The sequence below is a fragment of the Eleutherodactylus coqui genome, chromosome 13 (genome assembly GCF_035609145.1).
Source record: "Eleutherodactylus coqui strain aEleCoq1 chromosome 13, aEleCoq1.hap1, whole genome shotgun sequence".
Classification (NCBI taxonomy): domain Eukaryota; kingdom Metazoa; phylum Chordata; class Amphibia; order Anura; family Eleutherodactylidae; genus Eleutherodactylus; species Eleutherodactylus coqui.
In genome coordinates this window covers 114,614,638-114,634,433 of record NC_089849.1, presented here as the reverse complement: position 1 = coordinate 114,634,433, position 19,796 = coordinate 114,614,638, and the positions used below count along the sequence as shown (strand labels likewise).

General features: G+C 46.6%; 1 protein-coding gene across 3 annotated transcripts in view; it reads left to right on the top strand.

Annotated features, from left to right (window-relative positions):
- Window positions 1-3,893: 3,893 nt before the first annotated feature.
- The window catches only part of SLC39A11 (solute carrier family 39 member 11), a 430,238-nt gene continuing 414,335 nt past the window's right edge, over window positions 3,894-19,796 (top strand). For 2 of the 3 annotated variants that reach the window (XM_066587683.1, XM_066587682.1), the window contains exons 1-2: window positions 3,907-4,006; window positions 14,497-14,535. Coding sequence is in view for 1 of the 3 variants with exons in the window: in XM_066587684.1 (XP_066443781.1) it covers window positions 3,898-3,988; window positions 5,616-5,618; window positions 10,616-10,629; window positions 14,497-14,535 (147 nt within the window). In the remaining 2 variants the exon portion in view is untranslated. Of the gene's footprint in view, window positions 4,007-5,615; window positions 5,619-10,615; window positions 10,630-14,496; window positions 14,536-19,796 lie in introns of all 3 variants that reach the window. The other variant, XM_066587684.1, reaches the window with a different exon arrangement.

Genomic DNA, 19,796 nt, shown 5'->3' with positions numbered 1-19,796 from the left:
TTCTCCCCCCTCCCTCTCTCTCCCCCCTCCCTCTCCCCCCCTCCTTCTCTTTCCCCACTCCCCTCTCTCTCTTCTTCTCCCCCCCCTCTCTCTCTTCTTCTCCCCCCCCCCCTCTCTCTCTTCTTCTCCCCCCCCCCTCTCTCTCTTCTTCTCCCCCCCCCTCTCTCTCTTCTTCCCCCCCCCTCTCTCTCTTCTTCCCCCCCCCTCTCTCTCTTCTTCCCCCCCCTCTCTCTCTTCTTTCCCCCCCCTCTCTCTCTTCTTCCCCCCCCTCTCTCTCTTCTTCCCCCCCCCTCTCTCTCTTCTTCCCCCCCCTCTCTCTCTTCTTCCCCCCCCTCTCTCTCTTCTTCCCCCCCCCTCTCTCTCTTCTTCTCTCCCCCCCTCTCTCTTCTCTCTCTTCTCTCCCTCCCTCTCTCTCCCCCCTCCCTCTCTCTCCCCCCTCCCTCTCTCTCCCCCCTCCCTCTCTCTCCCCCCTCCCTCTCTCTCCCCCCCCCTCTCCCCCCCTCCTTCTCTTTCCCCACTCCCCTCTCTCTCTTCTTCTCCCCCCCTCTCTCTCTTCTCCCCCCCCCCCTCTCTCTCTCTTCTTCCCCCCCCTCTCTCTCTCTTCTTCCCCCCCCTCTCTCTCTCTTCTTCCCCCCCCTCTCTCTCTCTTCTTCCCCCCCCTCTCTCTCTTCTTCCCCCCCCCCTCTCTCTTCTTCCCCCCCCTCTCTCTCTTCTTCCCCCCCCTCTCTCTCTTCTTCCCCCCCCTCTCTCTCTTCTTCCCCCCCTCTCTCTCTTCTTCCCCCCCTCTCTCTCTTCTTCCCCCCCCTCTCTCTCTTCTCCCCCCCCCTCTCTCTCTTCTTCCCCCCCCTCTCTCTCTTCTTCCCCCCCCCTCTCTCTCTTCTTCCCCCCCCCCTCTCTCTCTTCTTCCCCCCCCCTCTCTCTCTTCTTCCCCCCCCCTCTCTCTCTTCTTCCCCCCCCCCTCTCTCTCTTCTTCCCCCCCCCCTCTCTCTCTTCTCCCCCCCCCCTCTCTCTCTTCTTCCCCCCCCTCTCTCTCTTCTTCCCCCCCCTCTTCTTTCCCCCCCCTCTCTCTCTTCTTTCCCCCCCTCTCTCTCTAGAGAGAGGGGGCAGGGCTAGAGGGGGATCTCATAGTAAATCCTCTCTAGCCAAGAGGGGGTGAGGTTAGAAGATCCACCCTCAAGCCCCACTCCCTCTTTCGGCTAGAGAGGAATCACTATGAGAACCCACCCTAGCCACGCACCTTCTTGCCCTGCTCTTGGGGAAACCATCTAGCCCTAGCCCCCTATCTCTCCAAATATAGGAAGTTCTCTAGGAGATCCCTTGTAGCTTCGCCTCCCTCCCTTTCCTCACTATGGGGGATTCCTTCAGCCCCGTAGTTGTGTGAGGCTGTTTCCATGTGAAAACGCCTCGTATGCAGGGGTTTTCAGAAGGATGGCGAGGGCGATATCTGGCCCGATATCGCCCTCGCTAGTGTGAAGGAGCCCTAAAAGGGACATTACATTGTAAGGTAACACCTGTATGTAGATAACACCGCATCCATCAGCCACTAGAGGTAATAAACTGCAACTATCTGTTCCCCCTCCCTGCAAAATGACCCCCATGTCTAGAACAGTCTCCTATATAAGTCAATGGGCTCCTCTTGTCCATTGTGTGTATGGCCCATGAAGCTGCTGTAAATCGTATTTCTAAATGCTGTAAAATGAAGCTCAGGTAGGATGGCCGTCACCCAATAGTCATGTACAGACAACAGAATACAACACTACAAATAAAAACGCATCAGAAACATAGAAAGACTTTCTCTATCTGGTCTTAATTGATCACCTTCATGGTTTTAATTATTATGTCCTTTTAAGCTCGTTTCAGATGTAAATCGGCCTTTTAGGGCCCGTGTTGCTGCTTCCACTCCTGGGATCCAGCAGATTTACTGTGTAATAGAACCTCTTCACCCGGGCATTGCAGCCATATTACAGATCCTGATATGACTACATAGGGGCTCATGTCCACGACCGTGTTTTCACCACGTATTACATGTGCATTGTACGGCTACGTGATATGCGGTGAATGGAGTCAGTGAAAGTCAATGGACTTTCATTGATCCATGCACATGTGTATGTAGGCACTGCGCATCCATACGCACGAGAAATAATGGCAACATGCTCTATACAACGTAGCGTGAGCCCAATACAATTGCATAGGCTGCGTATGATACGCTGTCCACACACATTACATTGCATATGGGCAGTGTATTTACACAAATTTAAATATAAAGTCCCACTGCACATGTCTGTGATACGTGGGCGTGCCCGCTAGACCCGCAGCCATACGCCGTCTGCAAAATCGGTAAAATGTTTTACGCATACGCCTGCAGACAGGAGTCCATAATGGTAGTACAAGGTGTGGGTTTTCTTTTATTAATACCTTTACATCCCAAATCTGATCTGATCCTAGAAAGCCCCTGAGAGATAAATCTACACATTAATACGCGGTGAGGAACCCTCCAGGAAAGCTTTCCCTTAGTTCCTCAAAGTTCACTTTTTCTTTTGGCTAGTCCTGCATTGAAGAATGGCTGCTGGCTCCCTCACCGTCTCCTATTAATCTGCCCCCATTCACCTCACAGCCTAGATTTTAAAAATAAGTAAAATGTTTCCGTAGGGCTGAGTACATTGTCAGGAAAATGTCAGAAATTTCTTCCGAATGTCATGGAAATTCCATTTCTCCTCATTCTGTGCAGCCCGCTATGGAAACTTGGCAGTAAGTAAGCAGGGGATAAGTGGTCTGGGTGCTCCTTAGAGAGTCAGAAGCAGCAGACCACTCAACTGGGGATGACAAGAAATGTTGGGGGGGACATTATGGCACATGGTGGGAACCTAGGTGTCTTACTACTTTGAGGAATGGTGCAGCTTACATGTTCATCAGATATTCAGCCTGCTTGTAATGCCGGAGTCAGCAGTGTAATCGGTGCTTAAGTCCTACGGAAATGTTTTATTAGTCTAGCAGTCATAGATCCTATTTACTGGACATATATCAGCTTCTATGTGCAAGGGCTCATTCACACGGGGAGCTAGGTGTGCAAAAAACACATGTTTATTACCACCTTTACTGCTGGCTGGGTTCACTCGGGGCAGATTTGCAGCAGAATTTCTGCGTGAAGGGTCCGCACGGAAATTCTGCGGCATTTACAGTAGCAGCAAAGTGGATGAGGTTTTGAAAATCTCATCGACAAGCTGCCGAAATAATCTGCGTGCGGAAATTAACAAGGTGCGGAATGCATTTACGCAGGATATCAGTTTATTGCCGCTTCCGCTACGGAATTCACCTTCTCAATAAAAGGGAGCATTCCACACAGAAATACGCAATAAAACCCGCTTAAAATTCTGCACCAAATGGCTTTCCGCTGCAAATCAGCTTCCACGTGGCCCCAGCCTAAAGCCCCAGGTCTTTTGAGCGATAATCATTGCGTGTAAATGCTACCATTGTTTGCTTTTCGACAAACAATGACTTTTAGTTCAGCATAAAACTCATTCTTCGGCTGGCCAGCTGATGGCAGGAACCTTAGGCTGTGATTCTCTGCTGGAGAACAATGGAGCTGTATGCAGATAACAGACCACCTGCTGGTATCCACATGCAGTGAAGGGAGCTGCATTTACATGCAAATGAAGCTAATAAGCTACTAATAGGCATTAGTGCCCATTAGTAGCTATGCAAAATAATGGATCAAACTGTCATTCAAGCTGTCTTTTAAGTTATCTTTTGAGCGATCATCTTACGTGTAAATGGGGCTCAAGGCATTCTTTCTTAGCTTATCTGCCTGTGAGGAAGCTTCAGACCATTGATTACATCGAGCTGTTATCTATATTTTGTGTAATAATTCTATATCTTCATTTTTTCAAAGGTCTGAAAATGATTGAAGGATACAGTCCAGTAATACAGTCCCTTCTAGGGACATTGTTCACATGGGGCCTGACTGCAGCTGGATCTGCCTTAGTTTTCGGTCTTCTCTACTGGACAGGTGGGTGATAGCAGTTTTATAGGGATATTCCCATTTGCTGCATGGACTCCATGACTCGCTGCTCCATGGCCCTGCACACTGGTCACATGGACACTTCCTAGCTAGCGGGCCGGGTCCTCTATTGTCTGCAAGGAGCTCCTCGATCGCTCTCTATATAAAAGGGAGAAGCAATCCGTGCCACTAAACAGATTCGATATGTCAGTAAGATAATGAAATAGTAATGAACTCACCTGGTGCTAAGCGGGGTCCCCATACATTATGGGGATATCCCGCTTGCAGTGGAGGTCCTAGTCGGCTTGTAGCTTGTGCTTGGAGTCCTGCAATGATCCTGTGGGATCCAGTGAGCAGCAGAAAAAAAGGAAAAAATGCTCCAAAATTGAATGACCAAGTGAGGAAGGATAAAAGAATGGAATATTCTGCGCTTCTTGTTGTGGGCTCCTCAATGAAGTAAAATATCTTCCAGGATTTTCTTATAGTAATTTCAAAGATTTATTCAAGTATGCTTGAGAAAGGCGTTATTTAGAACGCCGAAACGCGTTGCATACCAGTGTGGGGTAACAGTTGTCGTTACCTCTACTTGTCACTTCGGACTTTCAATAAATCTTTGAAATTACTGTAAGAAAATCCTGGAATATATTTTACTTCATTGAGGGGCCCACAACAAGAAACGCGGAATATTCCATTCTTTTATCGCTCTCTAGAGAGATAGCAATAGAGAGAGACAGACAGATAGTGATAGAGAAACAGACATAGCAAGTGAAAGAGAGCGATAGACAGCAATAGAGCGAGCGATAGAGAGATGGACAGACCGGAGAGAGCGATAGAGAGAGATGACAGACCGGAGAGAGGCGATAGAGACCTTAGGCTGTTTTATATTAGCTATTTGCGCCTAATACAAAGTGACACTCTAAGACTCTTTCCATGGAGAATCCGTAGCGGGTCCTTCCTGCCCCGCGGACATGAGGCATAAAAATAAGCATAAACCCGCCTCTCGCCCGCGTCCGGATCTTCCCTTCGCCGCGGTGTCATCTTCTCTGCGTCGCGGCCGGATCTTCTTTCTTCGGCCCGGCGGATGCGCAGGTGACGTGCCCCGCGCATGTGCCGGCCCGAAGAAAAAAGATCCGGCCGCGACGGAGAGAAGATCGAGCCGCGGTGAAGGGAAGAACCGGAGCGGGTGAGTAAATTCCGATTTTTGTCTCCTGTGGATCCGGACGGCTTCCATAGGCTTCAATAGAAGCCCGCGGGACCCGCACGAAAATGGAGCATGGTCCAGATTTTTTCATGCTCCGTTTTTAAAAAAAATCACTTTTATTGACCATCCGCGGGTATTTATCTACCCGCGGGTGGTCAATGCATCCCTATGGGATGCGGATCCGCGTGCAGGAGAAGAGTTAAAGGGGTTGTCTCGTGCCGAAACGGGGTTTTTTTTTTTTCCATAGGCCCCCCGTTAGGCGCAGGACAACCCCAATGGATGTGTTAAAAAAAAAAAAAGCCAAGTGCTCCAGACTTAAAAAAAAAAAGAAATACCTAGAAGCTATTGGCTCCTAAAATGTAGAAGCCAAATTAAATGTTTAGTCACCTATATTTTTTACATTAACATTGTTTTTAGTATGTAAATCTTTAAAAAAAGGTTACAAATTGCTTCTAAATACCTAGAAATCTGCACAATGCAACGTTGTATATCATGTAAGCTTGTTAGAAACTCTGACACTTAAAAGGGGGTCCAGGGCTTCAGGGATTTTTTTATCTTGGTGACCTATCCTCAGGGTAGGTCATCCATATGATTGGTGGGGGTCCGACAAGCTGATTCCTTGCACTGCTGTCAGTACAGCCCATTTTGGTAGTGCAGGCACGGCTCCCATTGAATATAGTAGGAGCTGCATCTGCTCTACGAAACTGACAGTGCTGCTAGGAATCAGCTAATTGGTGAGGATCCTGAATGGCCGACCCCCGATGATCATATATTGATGACCTATCACGAGGCTAGGTCATCAATAGAAAAAAATTCACAAAGTCACAGGCAATCCCTTTTAAGGAGGAAATGCACAGCATACAAACTGACAGTCAACAAATTTAATTACCATATATACACGAGTATAACCTGAGTTTTTCAGCACATTTTTTTTGTGCTGAAAAAGCCCACCTCGGCTCATACGAGTGAGGTAAAAAAACACCCCCCCCCCCCCCCCCACACACACACACACAAAATACTCGCCTCCCAGCCGACGTCTGTGACCCCAGCACTGCGGCAAGCTGCTTGAGACTTCTCCCCGCTCGGCTTTGAATTCCCACGCCGTCAGCGCGGTGTAAATAAGCACTGTGATTGAGTCCAGCGCCAGCCAATCACAGCCAGCGCTCGATTATTTACAGCCATTCAGTGAATGACATCACTGAATGGCTGTAATTGGTTTATCGAGCGCCGGCTGTGATTGGCTGGCGCTCAATCCAATCACAGCGCTTATTTACACAGCGCTGACGGCGGGGGAATTCAAAGCTGAGCAGGGAGTTGACAGCGGGGATAAGTCTCAAGCAGCTTCTCGAAGCGCCGGGGACACAGACGCCGGCTGGGAGGTGAGTATTGCGTTTTTTTTACCTAGTATATACTCGTCAATAAATTTTATCAGTTTTTTTGTGGTAAAACTTGTTGACTCGGCTTATACGCGGGTCGGCTAATACTCGAGTATATACGGCATATATATAATGTTCAAATAAACATAGTGCAGAAGCGTAGTGTGCACATCCAGAGGCCGCCTCCGCAGAATAATATTCACATCTAGAACATCCCCCACAATACAGTCTTCACATCCAGAGCATCCTCTCGCAGTACAGTAGTCACAGCCCAAGCAGGCCCTCGCAGCATAGTCACATTCTGAGCTTCCTTTCCTCTACCCACTATATAATCACATCCATAGCCTCTCTCCCCCGCTATACAATCATAGTCAATGCCTGACTCTCCTTTTTATAGAATGACTTTCAGAGCTTCCCCCTTCATTAACAGGAACCCTGCCCATTACCCCCTGCCATAACAGCAGTAATAGGAGCCAAGCCCTCTCATCCTCCGTAGTGCAGAGGAAGCCAAACACAGAAAACCTTAGCCGAGAATTCATGTAAAATTGTACTTCCAAAGTTTGTGCAGTGACACAACACCATGAAATGCTCCAGCACAGCCAACACTGATGGAACAGCGGAGAGCCCCTGCAGGGAATCCAGGCGTGCCACGAGGAGGACCGGTCGTGTGTTAGAATAGCAAACCCCTTGTATCAATCCTACATTTCTGTGCCGGACCACCACCATCATCTGACCGTTAGCACAATATAGTAGGAAGACGTGGAGATGTAAAAAGCCCGCAGCTCAAGTGATCCGATGACGTCGGTGAGTTATGGGGTTAATGACAGGTGACCCACTGATACAATTAATGGTAAAGCACAAAGTGCATGAAAGAAACTAATAGTTACACATGGATTAACACAACACGAACCAACACAAATGCAGCTGACCTGAATACATGTTCTACTACCGTGTTTCCCCCAAAATAAGACAGTGTCTTATATTAATTTTTGTTCAAAAAGGTTTAACTTTTTACATGTATAGCTGCCTGGGCATTATTTAAATTGAATTTTTAAATTGTTAGTTTAATTTTGGAGTAGGGCTTATATTTCAAGCATCCTCAAAAAGCCTGAAAAATCATTTTGCATCCTCAAATTCTGGAAAATCATGCCATGTCTTATTTTCAGGGAAACTGGGTAATAGTTAACACCATGTAAAATCCTTAGTTAACAGCATATAAAGTTACATCACAAATGGAGAGATATTTAGGTAAAAAGAACACACAGCACCTAGATCAATGATATAACATTAACCCCTTAAAGGGGTTGTCCCACGCCGAAACGGGTTTTTTTCTTTTTCAATAGCCCCCCCCGTTCGGCGCGAGACAAACCCGATGCATGTGTTGAAAAAAAAAAACGGATAGTACTTACCCGAATCCCCGCGCTCCGGTGACTTCTTACTTACCTTGCGAAGATGGCCGCCGGGATCTTCACCCTCTGTGGACCGCAGGTCTTCTGTGCGGTCCATTGCCGATTCCAGCCTCCTGATTGGCTGGAATCGGCACACGTGACGGGGCGGAGCTACAAGGAGCAGCTCTCCAGCACGAGCGGCCCCATTCAACACGGAGAAGACCGGACTGCGCAAGCGCGTCTAATCGGGCAATTAGACGCTGAAAATTAGACGGCACCATGGGGACGAGGACGCTAGCAACGGAACAGGTAAGTGAATAACTTCTGTATGGCTCATAATTAATGCACAATGTATATTACAAAGTGCATTAATATGGCCATACAGAAGTGTATAACCCCACTTTGTTTCGCGGGACAACCCCTTTAAGGACGTAATGATTTTTGGCGGATTTTAATCTCCATTTGTTAAAAGCCATATCTTTTTTTGATTTTTTTTCCGTCGATGCGGCCGTATAAGGGCTTGTTTTTTGCGTGGCGGACTGTAGTTTATTGGTGCCATCTTTGGGTACATAGACTATATTGTAAAACTTTTTTATAATTTTATTTTTTTTTTTAATGACTGCAGGGAGAGAAAACGCATCAATTCTGCCATAGATTTCCTTTTTTTTTTTTTTTTCAAAGCGTTAATTATGCAGCATAAATGACACACTACAATTCTTTTTTCTGCGGGTCAGTACGTTTACAACGATGCCAAAATTCAAATTTTTTTTTTAGGTTTTTTTCACTTTTCTGCAATAAAAACTTTTTTCTTTGGGAAGTCATTTTTTTTTTAATCTCTGCATTCAAAGTCCTGTAACTTTTTTTTTTTTTTTTCCATGGACGGAGCTCTGTGAGGGCATATTTTTTGCGATACGAGCTGTAGTTTTTATCGGTGCCATTTTAGGGTCCATACGGCTTTTTTGATCACTTTTATTGCGTTTTTTGGGAGGCAAAATGCTAAAAATTAGCATTTTGCCTCAGTTTTTCAACATTTTCTTTACGCTTTTTGCCGTGCAGGACAAAAAGCGTGTTCAACTTATTGTATGTGTCGTTACGGACACGGCAATACCAAATATGTGGTATTTCTTTTTCATGCTAATATGAGAAAAAGCCCGAAAAAAGTTTTTTGTTTTCTTTTATCTTTTGCACATTTTTATTACACTTTTTTTTTTTTTTTCTTAAAGGGGTTGTCCCGAGGCAGCAAGTGGGTCTATACACTTCTGCATGGCCATAATAATGCACTTTGTAATGTACATTGTGCATTAATTATGAGCCATACAGAAGTTATAAAAAGTTTTATACTTACCTGCTCCGTTGCTGGCGTCCTCGTTCCCATGGAGCCGACTAATTTTCGCCCTCCGATGGCCAAATTAGCCGCGCTTGCGCAGTCCGGGTCTTCTCCTCTTCTCTATGGGGCTCCGTGTAGCTCCGCCCCGTCACGTGCCGATTCCAGCCAATCAGGAGGCTGGAATCGGCAATGGACCGCACAGAAGCCCTGCGGTCCATGAAGACAGAGGATCCCGGCGGCCATCTTCAGCAGGTGAGTATGAAGACGCCGGACCGCCGGGATTCAGGTAAGCGCTGTGCGGGTGGGTTTTTTAACCCCTGCATCGGGGTTGTCTCGCGCCGAACGGGGGGGGGGGGTTTAAAAAAAAAAAAAAACCCGTTTCGGCGCGGGACATCTCCTTTAACCATTTGTGTCTCTCTGAGGGACTTGCATCATACCACTGATGATCGCTATGATAAGGCATTGCTTATTGCAGCGATCATAGGCAGTGGCAATACAGGATGCCGTCATCTGGCGTCATGTTGTCATGGCAACCAGCCGGGCTCTCTACCATTATATCGCAAGAGCCCGGCAATCTCACAGAGGGAGTGCACTCCTTCTGTGAACCCTTCCCATGCTGCGATCTTCCCTGCCGCGATCTATGTATGGCTTAATAGCGGGTGGGGGGGGGGGCATCTCTGCTGCACCCCCGCTGTTGCAGCGGGAGGCCGGCTATCAGTGACAGCCGGCTGCCGCTGCTGAATAGCGCAAGATCTCTAATGATCTTGTGCTATACCTATGACATAAGGGTACGTCCAGTGCGGGAAGTACCCCGCCTCCAGGACGTACCCTTATGTCAGGGAAGGAGTTACGAAAAGAGAGGTTGAAGTGCAAGCAGCTGAACAAGGGGCTAGCCGGCCAAGGCACAGCTGGTGAATAACAGGGATTAAGGGGAACCCAATTATAAGGCTAGTTTCACATGGGCGATCGCAAAATATCGCTATGAAAAAATCATGGCAATATCGCAATTTTTCTTGTGAAATGTCTGTGTGTCAGCGCTGCTTTTCCTTGTAAAAACACTGCTGCCGCCTGCGATTTCTCTCTTGCGTTTTTCTCGCGAGAAAGACAGGAGGACTTTCTAATGTTACAAAAATTAGAGATGAGCGAGCATTGCCTTTAGCGAGTACCTGCCCGCTTGAGACTGAAGGTTCGGGTGTCGGCGGCGGGCAGGGAGTTGCGGGGGAGAGCGGGGAGGAACGGAGGGGAGATCTCTCACCCCCCCACCCCCACCCCCATCGCTGACAGCCGCTACTCACCGCTCCCCCGCGCTGTCACCCGAACCTTCAGTCTCGAGCGGGCAGGTACTCACTAAAGACAATGCTTGCTCGAACAATTGCCTTTAGCGAGTATACTCGCTCATCTTTATTAAAAATGCATCGCATTGCATGGAATTCGCAAGGTCGTGCGTTGCTATGCGTTAAAATGAAGGCTCCATAGGGAAACCTAGGCGATTTAAAAAAAGAGCAAAATGCAGGAAGATAGGACATGCTGCGATTATTATTTTTTTTATTTATTTTTTGTATCTTGCAAAATTGCGGGAGTGAAAATATCACTTATTGAAAACAATTGGTTTCATCATTCTGCCTTTCCATTCACTTTCGAATCGCGTGAAAATTGTGCGAGTTTTATTGCCAGTGTGAAGGCAGCCTAAGGGGTTCTTCACACTGGCGAGGGCACTATTGGGCTGTGATTCACGGCCCGATATCGCGCTCCCCAGCATGCAAAATTCCTATAGATGTGAGGCATTTGTATGTGAAAACCGCCTCGCATCGCTGCGGGGATTCCCTTCGTCCTCACCGCGGCTGTCACAGTTATATAGTATTCTTTTTACGTAAACATCTCCCTATTTGTGATGTAACTTTATATGCTGTTAACTAAGGATTTTACATGGTGTTCACTATTAGTATAACAGGTCAGCTTCATTTGTGTTGGTTCGTATTGTGTTAATCCATGTGTAACTATTAGTGTCTTTCATGCACTTTGTACTTTGTGTTTTACCATTAATTGTATCAGTGGGTCACCTGTCATTAACCCCATAACTCACCGACATCATCGGATGACTCGAGCTGCGGGCTTTTTACATCTCCACGTCTTCCTGTATATTGTGTAATGATGACGGTGGTGGTCCACCACAGAAAGGTGTTGCGTAGGATTGATACAAGTATTTCTGTTCAATCACACGACTGGTCCTCCTCGTGTCCAGAAGGGGCTCAATACGTATAGCTCTTGGAAGGCAAGGATGAAAAAGCGACAATGCAAAAACGCAAAAAATGATAGTGACAGCAAAGGGTTAAAGGGTTTGACAGGATTAGAAAAATGTGACTGCTGTCTTCCACAAACTCCCCCACAACTGTCCACAAGTTGTTTGGTAGTACAACCCAACCCCAATCACTACAATGGAACTGAGCTGCAATAACTGATATAACCCACGGATAGGTATAACGGCTCATCAATGGTAGACGGCTGGAAAATGACATTGAAAAATATGGTTATCCTCAGGATAGGTTATCAGTGGTGGATCGGTGGGAGGCCGCTCTTCAGGCTCCTCACTGATCCTCCAGGCCGCTATCGGTGCAGTAGAGCCAGCTGTCCGCATTGGGGTCAGAGCTGAAGGTGTAATAAAAGGCATTGTTCCCATTGATTCATTATAGCAATGTGTGATGCTGGGAGTTTGGGTCAGGAGGCCCGCAGTCCGGCTGGGACACCAAATCACAAACGCAACTGGAGTACGTGGTGGATGAGAGTGCAGCTAGTAAGGAAAAGTCTACTAACAATTACAGAGACACTGAGATGCATCTGGAGATTCCTTGTAGCTCCTGTGTACACGCTGAAGGATCGCAGCACCAAGCCTCATTTGCATTTTTTTTCTTGCTGTTTTATTCCTTGCTTCTGACCTAGTAAACTTCTTCAGCAACATTCCAAAATGTTACCCTTTCCTCTAGTACTGAGCTCGCATACAGCTTCAGTAGTTTAGGATCTGAAAAAGTTGTGTTAACACCGACTATATTCATACACTATGGGCGAAATTCACACCAGTTTATGGCGTAATACATTGCAAAATTTCCGCCGTCTGTGCCACTGTCTGTCACTTTTTTGAAAAGGGGGCTTGACTTGTCAGTAGGACATGTCGCCACGCCGGAATGCTACTTTTGTGTAAAATTTATGCCATAAACTGGTATGTATTATAATACCGTGTTTCCCCCGCTGTGGGGGAGGTCACTATTACTACTGGGCTGTGGGATGTCACTGTTACTACTGGGGCCACTGTGTGATGTCACTATGACCACTGGGGCCGCTGTGGGATGTCACTTTGTTCTCCAGCCGGCCAATCCTCACTGTTCTGCTGCATATATACAGAGAGGTATGGAGCCGCATGCTGAGAACAGAGAAGGATGTTTCATCCTTGGCTCCTGCATGGCCAGGTGCAGTAGCTGAGGATAAAACATCGCTGTAGACACTCTGTGCCGGAGGTCTGTAGGCCAAAACAACATACCTCTGGCATAGAGCGTCTAGTTTTGGGACTTCTGGTTAGGCCGCTGACGTCTCTTCCGGTCAGCGGAGTAGGGAGCTGACACGCCAAGCTGAAAAGGTTGCCATCGCTGATTTAGGATGAGGTAGCTCCCTAGGTTTCAGCTCGGGGTCATCCCTCTTGGGGCGATTGCTCTGCCTGCAGGCAAGTTTCCTGGGGTCAGTTGTCTCAGAGTAGGGACTCACGAGACAACGAGGACCCTTGAAGTGGGCTTGCGGGCTTAAGTGTCTTGGCCAAAATACGAACCAATGCCTCGTATATTCTATAGTTATACCATCTGGCTATGTGTGCAGGTATGCAGGTGAGTGTTTTGAATGCTTGTCAGACTGGTTTATGTCTGTCCGCGAGTATCAAGTCCAGTTCGCAGTTCTGCAGTTCATGGTTGAAGGTGATGTAACACAATTCCAGTGAAATAGCCGTCAAATGACCGATTTGGCATAGATTTGTTAAGGTTTTAGATGCTGTAGTGAGTGGTGTTCCCGATCGCTACGCGTGAACTCATCTTGCATATTTATTTTTCTTTGTCTACAAATACTGTGAGAAGGATCTGATTTTATCTGAACTAATTTCCAAAATTGAAGATAATCTAAAATGATTGCTTTTCTTGAAAGCGACTTATCTGTCTCATGACGCTTATTATCTATGAGTCATTTGCTCATGTTTTAGTTATTTTCTGCTGCTGTTATATAGTGATGGCAGGCATGTTACATGCTCTAATTTTTGTTTCCTGCATTCCATGTAACAGATTAGGAAGTATCTGAGATACTTGAGATGGCTGATACCCTGTTGACACGGTGTTACAGACGTATTTTGCTCTTGCATTGTCTGTTGTACTGTCAGCCTCACATCTGCTGGCCGGGTTAATAAATTCCACTGTCACCCAGAGACACATAGATGAGGTGATATCACTCGGAGGATGGCTAGTCCGCCAGCCTTACAGAAAAGATGCCGCTTGTCTCCCGAAATCTGAAGCCCGCATTGTTTTGATAGAAAGTGACAAGGCTGAGCAGAGAGATACTGACACAACAATAATTCATTTGACATTATGACTAATTCTCTTTCTGACACAGTAATACGACGTGGACCCTTTTATTAACTCTCACGATGCTAATGGTTTAGGGAACGGATATTTCTGCATCAAACAATCTAGATTTGGCAAACTTTAGTGTACCGTATATACTCGAGCACAAAAAAGTACTAAAAAAGCCCCCCCATGGCTTATACTCAAGTGAGGTTAAAAAAAAACAAAACAAAACGCAATACTCCCCTCTCAGCCGGCGTCTGTGTCCCCGTCGCTGCGGCAAGCTGCTTCAGTCTTCTCCTCGCTGTCATCTCCCTGGCTTCTCCCCTGCCGTCAGCGCTGTGTGAGGAAGCGCTGTGATTGGATCGAGCGCCGGCCAATCACAGGCAGCGCTCAACAAACCAATCACAACCATTCAGTGAATGACGTCACCATCTTTCAGCCCTTGCCTTGGAGGGGTAATCTTATGGACCTCAATGGCTGGCAAATGTTTTTCCGTGTCCATCACATGACTGATAACCGGGTAGCCCAAGTGTAAAGCTTGTGATTAGTATTTTACTATTTTTTTTTTTTTGCTACAGTCTCTATCATTTATACTTATCTTATGTTTTCTCATAGAGACGTATTCTGGATGGAAGTTTGGGCTTTGCCGCTGGGGTGAGTGATTTAATGTCTGATCTCATATACACTTTTAATATACTGCACTAATTCCTCTGCACTTCATATAAAACAACCAAATGGAGCAATCATTACTTGTTACTTGTCCCAGCCTTTTGCTATTTTCTTTCCCTTTCGTGCAACAGATGAGCCCGTCCTCTGCGTTTGGATTTCACCACGGGCGCCCCGTTTAGCACACACGGGCAATCGTTGTTTTGTCATTTGCTGTAATTTCCAATGTCATTGAGCGCCCGTTAGCAGGAAATAAGAGCGCCCGTTACATCGCTGAGGTTTTGTGAATGGAGCATAAGAGATTTAAATGCTCTGTGGCATCCTTTCATTCAGATTTCCCAGAGACATTTGATTCCAGATTTTGTTTGCCCACAATGGATTATTCAAAGGAGAAACAAAGTCTATTTTAGAACTGCAGAGAGGAGCAATAAAGGAGCCGAATATTAATGTAAGAACTGCGGTCCGTTATGGCTGTCAGTCCGTTATGTGGTTGGGGAAAAAAGTCAATTGCTTCTTACTTTATCTAGATGCATAAAAAGGGTGCCTTCTTTACCTTTCCTGGCTTCTGTAATGTATAGGTCAAGGGCAGAAGGTAGCCAATGTATGCCTACAGAATGCAAGCAGGGCATCTACATCTCGCCTGCCCGCTGTGTCCAGTGGAGTCCTGGACTCTTAGCTGTTTTGGTTGACAGGAAACCAATTGTTTGAAAAGTTCCTTTCAGCGCTACTATTACCAGATGCGACTTCACATCCAGGATTTTGTAGCCAGCATGAGACAGTGTATTATCAGCTAGTGAATAAAGGGGTATTCTGACAGCTGAAGACATGTAAGAAATGCTATAAATGTCAGTTGCCAGAATGCCCCATTAACCTTTTGCAATCCAATTTTGGATTCAGGGTTTCCTAGGGGGCTTTCTCTTTCTGCCATTATACAATGGCAGCATCTGCTGGCCAGAGCCAGTACTGCGGTATGGGACATGATGGAGAGGCCCCCGACAACAGAGCAGCCAGTAATATACAGTAAGTAAAATACCCTGCCGGACGTCTTCCGACACTGGAGCTGTACAGGCTTCAATCAGAATGTCTTTAGACATCAGACAGTGGATTAGAAAGGGTTAATAAATTGTATGGAAGAGAGAAAGTTTAGTAACATTTTTGCCGGCTGACATTTTTCTGGTTGGGTATCCCATATTTGCCAGCAGTCCTGTTTTTTGCAGGACTATCCCATGATCCTGAAGTCCTAAAGAGCATGTAATGAAAAAGGAGAGGCAGGCGCTTCATGTGTCGGTCTGTCACATGTGGCTAACGCAGAACATTTCATGGTTGGGCTCATTTTTGTAGGTTGTATGAGACACAAATAGTATATATAGAACTACTACCAGATCCCAGCTTCTCTACCTACAGTACTTTTCACTGCGCTGGTAATGATATTGGATTTGGCTTTGATCGCTATTCTCATGCATAAAAAAGAATAAAATAGGTCAGCACTACCCAATAGAAATGTATAGGTGCAGGTTAAACCACGGCTGCAACATACAGTAGGAGCAGAAACCAAAAATGGCAGCAGCACGCAAAATAAATTTACTATCAGAGGCGTACATACCTATAATCAATACCACATTAAATAATGCAAGGTTCTTGGTATATAAATCGATCGAATTACATTGGCCCATCAGCCAACGTCCAGGTGACCAAGCTCTCAGATGGGTCCTAACACTAATACCAGGTGGTATAATCACCTATATATTTCCATTGGGTAGTGCTGACCTATTTTATACTTTTTTTGTACAAATACTGTGAAGTTTGCGCTGCCTTCACCTGGTCGTGCACAGCTGCTGCCCATTTACCTTCTGTCCCTCCTACTGGGGCGTATGAATAGTATCCTACCTTCCCTGGTTTTATGTGTAGGCTTAGTCCCAAGAGAGAAGCATTCTGAGCAGTAAGAACCCAACTTTCCCAGGTTGAGATTTACCACCTGGTGTGAGCATTAGGACTAGAGATGAGCGAGTATACTCGCTAAGGCACATTACTCGAGCGAGTAGTGCCTTAGCCGAGTATCTCCCCGCTCGTCTCTAAAGATTCGGGGGCCGGCGCTGGTGACAGGTGAGTTGTGGGGGGGGGGGGGGAGAGAGATCCCCCCTCCGTTCCTCCCCGCGCCCCCCCCCCCCCCCCCCCCCCCCGACGACCCCCGAATCTTTATAGACGAGCGGGGAGATACTCGACTAAGGCACTACTCGCTCGAGTAATGTGCCTTAGCGAGTATACTCTCTCATCTCTAGTTAGGGCCCATCTGAGAGCTCGGTCACCTGGATGTTGGTAGATGGGCCAATGTAATTTGATCAAATTGTATACCAAGACCCTTGCATTATTTAATGTGGTTAGAGTATTGATATAGGTATGCATGCCTTTGATAAAAATTTATTTTGCGTGCTGTTGGCACTTGTGGTTTCTGCTTCTGCTATCCTCATGCATGGTGCGTTGCGGTTGAATAGATACTAAAGACAAAGAATCACTTTAGGCCGAGGCCTCTAGATGCCACGGACTGTGCCATAAGGATAAAGTTCAGTGTGAAACTCTGTATCAGAAGTTGCGAGCCTGTTTTAGGGAAATTCTTGGGCAAATTAGGATCGGGCTTAAAATCCTCTTCAATTCAGGAGTCAAATGTTGGGGGGTTTGATAGAAAAAGTAATGTAGAGAAAGAAGGGTGATTACTTCTGTTGTTCTTAGTAAATAGCTGCTTGTTAATTGTGCCTACCCATATAGGATTTATGTCGCCCCCTTCAGGTTTATGGGACTAACAAACACTCAAGCTCTCTTTGTCTTCTGTTATTACTTCTGATCCCTGTTGGTCTTTTTTACATTCTAATGTCAGGGAAACCTTTAACTCTCTAGAAGCAAGGATGCTAGAGATGTGACCCCCACCTATTCGATATATCTGAATGCCCTATTAAAGAGTCACTCGAATTAATTTTTTTCATTCATTATGTATACATATGTCAGCTAGTGTTACCTTGGTTAGTTATTCCTCTATCTGAAACTTCCTTCTCCTCAGGGGGTCATGTGATCTCATTCTGACTAGCTGAGATTTACTTGGGTTTATGTTCCTCTCAAAAAGTCAGTTCTTCAGTCAGCATAATTCCTTATAAGTCTCCTCACTCACCTCCTAGGTGTCCTCACACAACTTCTAGGTGCTCTCCTTAAGGAGAGATGATAGCCTTCCCGACCCACGTCATAAGCCTTTCACTAGCCAAGCCAGGATCCTACTGCACACTGATGAGAGGCAAAAAACCCCGAAACAGCTGTCTGTGTATGGATTCTGGCTTTTCAATTTCCAATCATTGCTATAAAGACTTGCATGGAGAGTCTGACATTGATTTGCAGGATTGCTGTCGTCGTCTGTAGAGGTATTGTTCCATCTTCCTTACTTGCATATTTCCCAGAAGAGCTTGCATGCTCTCCTCACACACCTTCTAGGTGCTCTCTTTAAGGAGAGATTATACCATTCCCGACCCATAATTCCAGTGTGATGGACCCTACCAAGGAGAAACAAACTTATACCAGTTACTACTAATGATTAGAGGCTCCTGTCACACAGTTATAATGACCGTTCATCCTCCCTGACTGTAAACTTAGGATTTTTAGATGATTTAGTTGAATTTACTGTAGAAGTTAATGATAATTACACTGTCCTCTTAGCAGGCACAGATGGTACTGGCTCTAGCTGGTAATGTGATGCTGTGCTGATGCATCGTGGGATTGATAGCACAGAATAGTGAAAGGAGGGAAAAATCTCAACATCAAGATGGTGCCTGGTAAGTATCAGACAGGAGGCTGCAGTGAATGAAAATAACTGCAATATCTATAGGAGACATCCAGAGTGTGACAGGCTATCTGGTGAGGGCGGCAAGGATGGAAAAATGGGTTTTCGCTGGAATGGCTCTTTAACTATCTCCCTGTTTTCAAAGTGTTCCAGTTTATTAAAAATGCAGCAGAAAGGGAAAGAGAACTGAAAAAGGAGGATCCCTCATGGAAGAGAGATACAGAACACTTGCTTGTTTTCTTGCATTGTGATATGAGACGGAACAGGATTACATTTCTTCTCTTTATGTTTTCTATGTCTGAAGGAGCGATGTGCTTGTGTGTTTCCCCGATAAACCTCACTTGGCTGCTATTCAAAAGAACAAAGTCATCTTCACATTTGAGTGACAAAGCTTATAAGAAAATCTAGCCTTAATTGTTTGTTCCAGCTGCCATTAGAAGTGTTTCTGGAGCTCGTCTCATCGCCGCCACCAAATCAGTTGGTTTCCTAGTGAGACAATTATTCAGAGTGGTCACTTCGCTGTCATTCGGACACTTTGCTCGGAAGCAGCAATGACCTTTTAAATCCTGCATCTCTTTTATTTGCATATTCGCTCCTACTGATATTACTTAGAAGGAACGGTCTTCTCTCCTTCTATCTTTACTCCTTCACTCTTTCCTTTCAGCATAGGTAGGAGCTACCCTTGTTTCTTTGCATTACAAATCCTACTAATTTCTGGAATCGGTATCGAACGATCCATACTGTAAAGCAGTGGTCCCCAACCTTTTTGGCACCAGGGACCGGCTTCAAGCAAGACCATTTTTACAAGGCCCGGCAGGGTGGGGCGGGACATGGGCGGGGCTTTGGTTATACAGGGCGGGGTTATGAAGGGAGTTGGAGTTTAGTGCATTCTTATTTAATTATGACATTTAGAATGTCCTGGCAGTACACACATAGGGCAGTATAATCTATCCCCCCCCCCCCCCAGCACACACATAGAGCAGCATATAATTTATCTCCCCCACCCCTCAGTAATAGACAGCCCCCACCACTCAGTAATAAGTAGCCCCCCCCCTAGTAATAGGCAGGTCCCTCCCCCCCCCCCGTAATAGGCAGGTCCCTCCCCCCCCCCCGTAATAGGCAGGTCCCTCCCCCCCCCCCGTAATAGGCAGGTCCCTCTTTCCCCCCCCCCCCCCCCGTAATTGGCAGGTCCCTCTTCCCCCCCCCCCCCCCGTAATTGGCAGGTCCCTCTTCCCCCCCTCCCCCCCCCGTAATTGGCAGGTCCCTCCCCCCCCCGTAATTGGCAGGTCCCCCCCCCCCCCCGTAATTGGCAGGTCCCCCCCCCCCCCCCGTAATTGGCAGGTCCCCCCCCCCCGTAATTGGCAGGTCCCCCCCCCCCCCCCGTAATTGGCAGGTCCCCCCCCCCCCCCGTAATTGGCAGGCCCCCCCC